This window comes from Elephas maximus, chromosome 1 (genome assembly GCF_024166365.1).
Source record: "Elephas maximus indicus isolate mEleMax1 chromosome 1, mEleMax1 primary haplotype, whole genome shotgun sequence".
Lineage (NCBI taxonomy): Eukaryota > Metazoa > Chordata > Mammalia > Proboscidea > Elephantidae > Elephas > Elephas maximus.
Window position 1 is genome coordinate 195893458 of NC_064819.1, and position 12134 is coordinate 195905591.

Here is a 12134-nt window from a genome sequence, read left to right on the forward strand (position 1 = left end):
AAAGATATTTATTTACACTGTATTTATAAAACAAGCTGAAAATGTGAAGTCAAACTCATTTCCATAGCTCCAAGGAGATCACATAAGAAACCTGAGTATTTTAAATCATTCTCAGATATAATCATTTTTTAAAGTTCTTCTTAACAGTAATGATGATAACACTAGAAAAATTGCAAAACAAATTTTGATAAAAAAAGAAAATATTGTGCTAATTTTACTCAGAGACTGAAAAATCAAATTAAGTTTTGATTGCTTCGTTGTTGGTAGTGGAATTAAGAACCACAAAGAGAAAAAAAATTTTTTTGCACATTAAATAAATAGGTCCTAAATAACAAGGAAGCTATACATACAGATATTGGCACAACAGAACAAAGTGTGTAGATCTTATATCATAGGTTCCTCTTTAAGTTTTATCCTGTTAAAACTTTTAAAATTGTTTTCTCATTGGCATTGACCAGTCGAGTTTCTTCTAGGTCCATTGGGGAATGGCTGTTTTTTAGCTAGAAGGCAATATTTACTTTTCCATTGTAACATTTATGTTCACTGCCCAAGTGGCTTCAGTCGCATCTTGTTATTTTTGATGTTTTTCACTTTGGGAGGTTTCTGTAAGTAAAGAAAAAATAAGAGAGGTCCATCAGAAATGCTTATTAAAAATAACCAGCAAGGAAGCTGTCTGCTTTCAAATACTGATTATAGAACACTCACACACATATATGTTTCTTGAGAAATAATTGGGAACAAAATAAAAAGAACTCCCCCCCCGCCCAAAAAGTAAACTCTTCAGAAATAAACTTGGTATTTCCATGAGGCAGGAGATAATACTCTAAATTTGTAAAGTGTTTTTTGGTTTACAAAATGTTTTACTTTGCATTTTGTTTTGTCCTTATAAAAACTCTATTATGTAGGTAGGTAATACAAGGCCATGGTGAAGTTAAGAAGTTCCCCCCAACCCCACCTACAGCAGTCACACACGCTAGTCAGGGCCTGAAGCTGATTGTGGTCTGAAACTGATTCCAGACCCAACACTCTATGGCTGTAGCACAGGCCTATCTAGTAGACAGCAAACTTAGGGGAATACTAAGGACCACAGAGGAGGAAAATATACCTACATACATTAACTAAAGAAAAAGCAACATTTCTCAAGCATAAGCTGAATGATCTAAAGCTTCTAATTAATATATGCACAGAGCTCACATTAGCACATTATATCCAACTCATGTGACACAAGCTACACTTCAAATAGGAATTCTGTCTGTCTGTCTTCAGGCAAGACACTTTACCTCTTTCCACAATGGCTTTGTGGACCAATGAAGGTTTGGGGCTAAAGAAAAAAGCAAAATACAAACTCTAACAGCAAGCAATACAATGGTCAAGAAGGGCACAAGCTCTTCAATACAGCTACTGTACTAAGCAAACAAACAAACAAAAACACCAAAATGGTTGCTCTTGAGTCTAGTTGATTCCAACTAATGGCAACCCCATGTGTGTCAGAATAGAATCGTGTTCTATAGGGTTTTCAGTGGGTGATTTTTCTTCCAAGGTGCCCCTGAGTTGACCTGAACCACCAATCTTCACCTCTCCTTCCCCGGCAGCACTCAGGGACTCCTCTATTGTAAGAGAGTTCTGTTAAATGCTAGTCATTTGGACTTGGAGAGGAATCCTCTAAGGCTTACGACCTTCAGTACTCATTAGCCTATGATTTCCTCCCTGTCCCCCTACTTGTCTCTCCCTCTCTTTTCCTTCCTTCCCTCCTTCTTTCCTTTCTTCCTTCCCTCCTCCCTTGAATCCATTTTTTCTTTCTATGTACTAACTGTATAACCTTAAGTAAGTTATCGAACCTTTCCGTGCCTCATTTCCTCATCTTAAAAAAAAGGATGATCAAGAAATAACGCCTATTAAAATTGTTTGGAAACCCTGGTAGGGTTGCTATGAGTTGGAATTGACTCGACGGCACTGGGTTTGGTTTTGGTTTTTTTATTAAAATTGTTACAAAAATTAAATGACTTAATAAATGTAAATCTTAATAAACATAAAGAGCCTAAAACTGTCTTACCAATTATTAGCTGTTTTTATTATGTATGTGGAGTACAAACAATATACAGCTTTGTAACCTGTGAGGATGTCAAAACAGGAAGATACAGAATTTCTTCATACATCATGTAAATTCCACTTGTTTTTGTGCCCCGTCCAGTTCAATTCCGACTCGTAGTGACCCCATTTGACCAAGTAGAACTGCCCCATAGGGCTTCTTAGGCTGTAATATTTACAGCAGCAGATCATCAGGGTTTTTTCCCACAGGATGGCTGGTGGGTTCAAATCGCTGACCTTTCAGTTAGCAGTTGAACACTCAATCATTGCACCATCAGGGCTCCTTTAATTCCCCTAACAGCCTGATTATGTTTTCCTTTGTCAACATCTCCCATCATTTTTACTTGAGGATGAGGGGTGGGGGAAAGACAGTCTGGGCTCCATGCACTCCTTGATTTCATTCCTTTTCCTCATGATCCACTATCCTTAGATTTTTGTGTATTACTTATATCACAAGCAGCAAGGAAACCACACACTGTAGAATTGTATAGATGAAAGGACACAGGGTTTTGGGGCAGTAGGCCCAGATTTAATTCTATCACTATCTTTGGGATTTTTTCTTTAAAAAGGGATAACAACAATATTGTTCCTTCACAGTGTTGCTTTTCTTGGGTGGGAGGGGGTTGGGAATGAGGACAAATGAAGAGGATAAGTTGTAGTACATACAGAAATGGAATTTGAACACCTAGGTCTTATTCTCATTTATACAACTTAATGGTTGTGTCTTGAGGAATCTCTGAATTCCATTTCCTTATCAGAGAATAAGTTTTGATAATAATAACTGAATCATAGAGTTGAAAAAACATCAAATGAAATAATGGGCCTGAAAATGCTTTGTAAAATATAAAGTGCAACAGAAATACAACTTGCTATTACCATCTCATATTCACATAAACCTATTATATGCCTGCACTTTGAAAGTTCAATCTGTCATCTTGACAGTTATTAGTCTCACTCTCCCTTGTCAATAAGATGATTTAAGAGAATACATACTTAAGCAGAAAAATGGAAGGTGAGGAAATTAGGATAATTAGATTATCTCAAAATAAAATAATACAATCTAAATAATCTTTATTTTGGAAGGAGTCTTTTAAGTCACCCCAGCCTGCCTGATTTAGTCCAATCTTCTACTCTGTATAGGGATGTTCTACATACTGTCTAAGGGGCCCTGGTAGCATGGTGGTTAAGTGCTCGGCTGCTAAAAAAAAGATCGATGGTTTTGAACCCACCAGCCACTCTGCGGAAGAAAGATGTGGCGTCTGCTTCCATAAAGATTCCAGTCTTGGAAACCCTATGGAGCAGTTCTACTCTGTCCTATAAGGTTGATATAAGCCAGAATTGACTCAACGGCATAGGGTTTTGATTTGGTTTACACATCGTCAATGCTCTAGTGGCCAGCTAGAGTTGACTCAGAAGAAGATTTCACATTGAATAGAAACTGTTCCTTATCACGTTACACCACAGGATCACATTAACATTCAAGAAATCATAAAACATGCAGGGATTTTTTTTCCTGATAATTATTTAGGTTTTAAAATCTGAATTGCTTTAAAACCATTAACTTTTTTGGCATTCATCATCCATCCTGAAATGTCAGAAGTTTAATATGAAGTTAATGTGTCTTAGAATGAATAGAATATTCACTTAACCAATTGTTTAGATGATGAAATTAACTGACGGATTTGGAATTGTGTACTGAGTTGGTCGGAGATCAAGCCAAAAACTTTGTCCCTAGAAGGATAGACATTAGAATGTAGTTTTTGTTTGTGTTCTCTAAAAAGTATGGACTGAAGAAGCATACTTCAATAACCAAAATGTACATTTTTGTAAGAATAAGATATTATTAAATTCACGAAATGAAGTTTTATATGTATAAAATGGCATGGGTAATTGTTTGGATGAGAGAATTAAAATGAAAGAAAAATCTCCATTTTCTCTTACTTTACAGGAATTGAATTCAATTATATCTAAAACTGCTTTACACTCTAGAATCTGAGTATAGAACAAGCTGATAATCCCTGCCTTTATGGCACACTTATCATGTGTGGGGAGATGGGTAATCAAAATAAAGAAGTAAAAGGTACAATATATTAGATAGCATAAGAGAGATAGGCAGTGCCAGGTAAGAAAAAGTCAATTTTTCCTAAAGCATTAATTGGGACCAATTAATTGGTCATATTCTGCTTATTTTGCCTCTCGGAAACTTTGCATGCCCAATCTGATTGCCAACAGAAAACCAGCAACAAGCACGCCTACCTTCTTTAGGAGTCAGCTTGGTTATGAAATGTGGTGTTCTAAAATCTCTTCTTCACATTTTTCAGCTGGGTTTTTCATTTACACTTTTATATCTGTACCTATCCTCTAGTTTCCTTTCTAGGTCAACTTTTGTAATTAAGTTGTTGTTTGAAATTGAATAAACAAATGATCCCTGCTTTGTTCTCTCATTTGTAATGATTAAGTTGATATTGCTTCATTTTTCAGATAAGATTTGTATCTGTGCCCCCAGCAACTGTTTTTGCACACAGAAAATGTAGGATAGGTGTCATACATTATCTGTCAAGTGCAGCGCCTGTTACTGGTGCTGTCTCTCGGATGGCTCGGAAGGAAGCCTGGGCTTCACATATTTATTTAAGAAATACTTATTGAGCACCTTCTATGAACGAGGCACTCTTTTAGAATCTGAGTATAGAACAAGCTGATAATCCCTGCCTTTATGGTACACTCATCATGCGTGGGGAGATGGATAATCAAAATAAAGAAGTAAAAGGTACAATATATTAGATAGCATAAGAGAGATAGGCAGTGCCAGGTAAGAGGTTATAATTTCTAGTAAGATGGTTATGGAAGTGATCTCCTGAAGCTAACAGCTGAGGAAAGTCCTAAAGAAGGCAAGGCTTAAAGCCAAGTGGATATCTGGGGGAAGATCATGACAAATAGAGAAAATAGCCCACACAACCCTTAAGGATGGAGCTCACCCAGAGATTTTGAGGAAAAATTAGGAGACCAATGCAGCTAGAACATTAAGTCCAGAACAAAAAAACACACCCACTGCTGTCGAGTGCATTTCAACTCACAGCTACCTAACAGGACACAGTAGAACTACCCCATAGTGTTTCCAAGGCTGTAAATCTTTATGGAAACAGACTGCTACATCTTTCTCCTGAGGAGCAGATGGTGGATTCAAACTGCTGACCTTTTGGTTAACAGCCAAGAGCTTCAACCACTGTGCCACCAAGACTCCTAAGAGCAGTAAGAAAAGGGGAGAAATAAGAGGCCACTGGAAGATTTGAGGCAAGGAGTCACATAATCTGACTTCTGTTTTAACACACATACTCTGGCTATTGTGTTGAGAATGGACAGTATGGGACAATGGCAGAATCAGACTAGTTAGGAAGCAAAGCCAAGAATTCAAATAAGAGGTGATGTGGTTTCTATCAGGTTGATAGCAGTGGGCATGATAAAAAATGATCATATTCTAGATACTGCTTGAAGATAAAGCCAAGAGGAATTGCTGACAGATTGAGTGTGATGAGTAAGAAGGTGAAAGGTGTTCATATTTCTTCTGCATTATTTTTCAAAGTATGGTCAATAGACCCTCTGCATCAGAATCACATGAGAAAGGTCTTCAAATAGATTCCTAGTTCCTACCTGAGAACTTCTGCATCAGAGTGTAAAAACAGAGGATAGCAAACTTTTTCTCTAAATGATCATGTAATAAATATTTTAGGCTTTGTACATGGTTTCTCACAACTGTTCAACTCTCTCCATATACTATCGAAGTAGCCGTAGACAATATGGAAATGAAAGAGTGTGGCTGTGTTCCAATAAACTTAATTTCTGACTTTGAAATTTAAATTTCATATAATTTTCATGTGTCAGAAAATACATGAGATTTTTTTCAACATTTTAAAAATGAAGAAGAAAAATATTCTTAACTCATGTGCTGCACGAAAATAGGCAGTGGACCAGATTTAGCCTATGAGCCATAGTTTGCCAACTTTGTTTTAGAGAGCAAGTCCCAGGAATATGTATTTTAACATGCTCCTTAAGTGATTTTTATGCACAAGAACTTAGAGATCACTGAAATAAATTTAGAGAATTATTGTCATCTGTTCCTTTTTACCTTACTTAGCTTGTTGGTCAGAATAAAGATTAGCTTCTTGGGTGAAATAAGAACTGGAATTAGTTTGGATTACTGGATAAAAGAAAGGCTTTTACCTGCAACAAAGAAAACAGGTTAGAAGAAAGAGGAGAAGAAATAAAAGTGAGAAGATTAGAAGTTATTCATGGGGAAATTAGAGACTCAAGGCTTATTATTTTTTATTAACCTTTTAACTTAAAAAAAAATGCTTTTACAATTAAAAAGAATCAATGATTTGCAGAAGAGTCCATAAAGGTCAAGGACACAGGTCTTCATATGAACTTGGCCCATGTTGATACTGTCTTCTACCCAAGTTAACATACCATCGATGGTCTTAATAAAAATATTTTTTTGATATATGAAAGGATAATAAGAAAATATATAAATTGCACACCAGGCACACAGCTCATTGCAGCTACTATACATAAGGTTGTAGTTGTTAAACGTCTGCACCATGACATTTCTTCTTTTTTTTTTTTTTCATTTAACTGGCACAGTGGTTAAGAGCTCGGCTGCTAACCAAAAGGCAAGCAGTTCAAATCCACCAGACGCTCCTTGGAAACCCTATGGGGAGTTCTACTCTGTCTTTTAAGGTAGCTCATAAAAAAAAAAAAAAAAAAAAATTTTTTTTTTTTATGAGTTGTAATCTACTGGCCGGCAACAGGTTTGGCTTTTTTTTTTTTTCTTTTAATCTTTCAGTTGCTCCTTCTTTCTAGTGTTATACCCAAATCGTAAAGTAATGTGGGGAAAACAAGAAAGGAGTTGATTTACTTGAGGCAATTCTTAATCACAGTCGTGTTACCAAAATAATGGTCATTCTGGATTATAAAAAAATGATTTCATTTCTTCATATAGAGAGCATTGCTCAACTTTCCTTCTATTTTGCTTTCATGTCCTTTGTTCCTAGGTTTAGAGCACCATTTTATTCCTGAGACTGAATCAAATAACACTTGATTATTTTTATTTCGAAGAAAATAATTTAAAAAAATAAACTCTCATGCAGTTTCAAGCCTCAAAAGATAGACCTAAAACTACTAGCAAGCCCTAAGATGTACTTTGAACTTGAAACTGAAACCACTCCCAGTGGTCACCTTTCATTCAAACAACAGATTGGCATATAAAATAAAAAATATCACCTGTGAATACTGTGATCCCTTAAATAACCAACTATATGAGACCAAGCAGTCAGAATTTACCCTAAAACAAAGATAAGAAGTTAAGGAGAGGCAGGGAAGCTAGATTAGTGAAAACAACAAAAAGAATGGAAATAATGAGAATATTGGCATATTGTGAAAAATGTAACCAGTGTCATGGAACAACGTATAAAAATGTTTAAATGGAAATTGTCTTCGTTATCTAGTGCTGCTGTATTAGAAATACCACAAGCAGATGTCTTTAACAAAGAGAAATTTATTTTCTCACAGTCTAGGAGGTTAGAAGTCCAAATTCATGGTGCCAGCTCCAGGGGAAGGCTTTCTCTTTATGTTGGGTCTGGGGGAAAGTCCTTGTCATCAATCTTGCCCTGTCCTAGGAGCTTCTCAGTTCAGGGACCTCGTGCCCAAAGGACACAATCCCCTCCTGGTTCTTCACTCTTGGTAGTAGGAGGTCCCCCGTCTCTCTGCTTGCTTCTCTCTTTTATATCTCAAAAGAGATTTACCTTAAACACAATTTTAATCTTGTAGATTGAGTCCTGCCTCATTAACATAACAGCCTCTAATCTTGCCTCGTTAACGTCACAGAGGTAGGATTTACAACACATAGGAAAATCACATTAGATGACAAAATGGTGGACAATCACAGGATATAGGAATCAGGCCTAGCCAAATTGACACATGTTTTCTGGGGGACACAATTTTATCATAACAGAAACCTAATTTGCTATGTAAGCTTTCACCTAAAACACAATAAAATATTAAAAAACAAAAACATAGCCTCTGTAGGTAGATTCCCTGGTTCCCAATGCTGGCCCCTCAACCCACTCACTTTGAAAAAAAAAAAAAAAACTACTAGCCAATAGCTTTTGGATCTTTTTAAGAACTTCTTAATGGGAAAAATAATAAGTTTATCAGTCACTAATAAGTATAATAAAAACTGTAAGAGTAGAAATGATGAGAAAAGAAAAGAAATGGAGGACAGAAAAAGACTTCAAACTGACCATCTCAATAATCTCTCTTGGTTTAACTAAGAGTTGAAAGATATTTTTCAACTAAGAATTGAAAGATGTTTTTCTTCAAATCCCTCATAGATTCATTTGTAAACGCACATGAGAAATAGGGTTAATATTATGCCACAGTAAGCAATATTAGTGGGAATTGATTTTACAGCAATGGGCTAATCAATATGCAGTGTTAAATAAAATCCATTGACTGAACTCTCTAATAATAATAATAATAATTTATCTAGTGTCTACTCTTTGCCCACCGCCCCCCTCCCCCCGTATGTCTGTTATACTGTGTGGGTTTGCGTGTTGCTTTGATGCTGGAAGCTATGACACCAGTATTCAAATACCAGCAGGGTCACCCATGGCGGACACGTTTCAGTTGAGCTTCCAGACTAAGACTGACTAGGAAGAATGACCTGGCAGTCTACTTCTGAAAAGACTCAGCTAGTGAAAACCTTATGAATAGCAGCAGAACATTGTTTGATATAGTGCCAGAAGAAGAGTCCTTCAGGTTGGAAGGCACTCAAAAGACAACTGGGGAAGAGCTGCCTCCTCAGAGTAGAGCTGACCTTAATGATACGGATGGAGTCAAGCTTTTGGAACCTTCATTTGCTGATGTGGCACAACTCAAAATGAGAAGAACCAGCTGCAAACATCCATTAATAATCAGAAAGTAGAATGTATGAGGTATGAATCTAGAAAAATTGGAAGTGGTCAAAAATGAAATGAAACACATAAACATTGATATCCTAGGCATTAGCGAGCTGAAATAATGTCACCTTGAAGACTAAGGTGGGCCTGACCCAAGCCATGGTATTTTCAATTGCCTCCTATGCATGGGAAAGCTGGACAATGCATAAAGAAGACCAAAGAAGAATTAATGCCTTTAAGTTGTGGTGTTGGAGAAGAATATTGACTATACCATGGACTGCCAAAAGAATGAACAAATCTGTCTTGGAAGAAGTACAACCAGAATGCTCCTTAGAAGCAAAGATGGCAAGACTACTTCTCCCATACTTTGGACATGTTGTCAGGAGGGATCAGTCGCTGGAGAAGGACATGATATTTGGTAAAGTACAGGGCAATGAAGAAGAGGAAGACCCTCAATGAGATGGATTGATACCATGGCTGCAACAATGGGCTTAAGCATAACAAAGATTGTGAGGATGGTGCAGGACTGGTCAGTGTTTCGTTCCATTGTACATAGGGTCACTATGAGTTAGAACCAACTCAACAGCACCTAAGAACAACACTCTTTGCCAGCCACATTATATAACTTTATGTGAGGTAGGTACTTTTACTCTCATTTTACAGATCAGGAAACAAAAGCAGAAAGAAATTAATTAATTGGCCCACAGTGACATTCTTTGAATTAGAGTTCCCCCTTGGCTCTGTTTGCAAAGACTGCACACTTATCACTCTATCTCACCACTTCCCAGAAAGATGCCCCAGTGGTTAATGTTCCTGCCCAGCCACAAATTAAGGAGACAGTAGAGTAAAAAGGAGAGGAGAGGAGAGGAGAGAAAAGAAAAAGATTGTTTTGCCTAGACAACTGTTTTTCCCATTCAACATGGTATATGGTTTTGCTTTTATAATTAACATTCTGTTGATGAGATCTCTCATTGGTGACGGCTAACTAGTAAGGTTTTCCGTGAAGAGAAAGCACTGCAGGAAATTAATTAATCTCTAGAGATGAAGAAGGGCAAGGCTGTCAGTGCTCAAATAATTGCCTAATAGGAAATGATATTGCAGAATTGTTCAAAGAATGAAATGGCTGCAGGCTCTCCTTTCAGGATATTCTGAACCATTTAAACCTTTTGAGAAGAGGGAAATAGGTTGTGATAAAATGAAGAGTAATCTTATAACATTTTACTTTAGGCTGTCGGTATTTCCAAACTAAAGTAGTATTCTCTAGAAATATGAGAGAAATTCTACTCGTGTCATTATTTGTTTATATTATGGAAAATCCGCACTGATGTCAAATAGAAAGACAAGAGATTTATCAGATATTCTTACTGTCTATTTGAGATTACGCAATATTTTAAATTACAGATTTTCTAGTCCTATAGGGTCGCTATGAGTTGGAATCGACTCCACAGCACTGGGTTTGGTTTGGTTTTTGGTTTTTGAGGTAATAACAATTACTTTGCTTAGAATTACACACTACTTAGAATTACACTAAATTATTGGGATTTTCTTTTATTAAAATAAAAAAATGTGTTTTATGGTATCTATAAAAAAAATTTTTTTTTTTTTAAAGTACATACCTCTAGATAATTTTCAGTCATTCAGTCAAGGTCCTTCATACAAAGTCCATGCCTTGTCTAATTCTCAAAATAGTTCTCATAGATAGCTGACTTTTATATTTTATTTACCATCATACAAATAAATTCTGAAGCTTAAACATAAGGTTAAAGTAAAATTCAATGTAAAGACTTCTTTCTTTTCCTGAAGATCTAATCCTTAGTCTTTAGCTTTCACCTGGGTATCAGAGAAGAGTTTTTCCATGGAACTTATTTCCTGTCCTCTGTTTAAGTTACCATGCTAAGTAAATTCCTAGATGTGGTGAGTCATCTCTTTGTGACTCCTGCTTAGAGTCAGCCAGTTTGAGCCCATCAGTTGCATTTCTCTATATCAGAATAGGCATAGAATCGTATGCTGTCAGAGGTGACATGGCACAAAGACTACCTGGCTCACCTTCTGCTTTGGTGAGGAAAGTGAAGCTCACAGAAATGAAATGGTTCATGAAAGGCTACAAATCTCTTGTGGCAGAGCTGGGACTAGACCTGAGGGTACCTGAGTTTTGTTTTCTGGCCAATGTTATTCTCACTACTTGACAAGTCTAATTTACAGAATGTGAATGGTGGCATAGATTTAGTTTAAAGATATAACGATAATTAGGAGAACATAAATGAGGTTTCAAAAGGAAAGAATTACATTAGAAAATGTGGATCAGGAAAGTATAAAATTTGCTCAGTAGAGAACATTTACGTAGTACAAAAACAAACAGGCATATTTTAAAAATATTTTACCGTGTATTAGGTGAAAGTTTACACAGCAAATTAGGTTCCCATTTAACAATTTTTATACAAATTGTTCCATGACATTGGTTACATTTTTCACAATATGTCAACAGTCTCATTATTTCCATTCTGTTTGTTCTGTTTCCATTAATCTAGCTTCCCTGCTCCTCCTTAGCGTCTCAGCTTTGTTTTAGGGTAAATGTTGACATTTGGTCTCATATAGTTGATTATTTAAGGAAGTATAGTACTCATGGGTGACATTGTTTATTTTATAAGCCAATCTATTATTTGGGTGAAAGGTGACCACCAAGAGCTACTTCAGTTCCAAGTTCAAAGGATGTCTTAGGGTGGTAGTCTCAGGGTTTCTCTAATCTCTATCTCTCCAGTAAGTAGAAATAGGCATATTTTTAAAAAATATTATGCTCTCTGCTATAAAGATCACAGTTCCTAGAGGGACACATAAAGAGTAGGAGAGAAAATGTCTCCCTGTTTAGCCAGACAGATGTCCAGAAGCAATCACAGCAATTAACGAATGGACTTCATAATAACCAGACTCTCATCACAACTAAATAATCCTCCCATACTGACTGACTGACTTCCCCTTGAATGAAGAAAGTCACCTTGCCACTGGTAACTCCCCTTTCTTGGAGGTGGCTATTTGCAATGATTGATTCGGGGAGTATGAAAGCCTGGTCCCCTCACCTCAATTCCGGACAACTCT

The 12134-nt window shown here is 36.5% G+C and overlaps 1 protein-coding gene across 1 annotated transcript in view; it reads right to left on the reverse strand.

Annotated features, from left to right (window-relative positions):
* Positions 1 to 223: 223 nt before the first annotated feature.
* Positions 224 to 12134, reverse strand: part of THEMIS (thymocyte selection associated) — a 211365-nt gene continuing 199454 nt past the window's right edge. The window contains exon 6 of the mRNA XM_049902361.1: positions 224 to 603. Coding sequence (XP_049758318.1) covers positions 572 to 603 — 32 coding nt within the window. The 3' untranslated portion in view covers positions 224 to 571. The remainder of the gene's footprint in view (positions 604 to 12134) is intronic.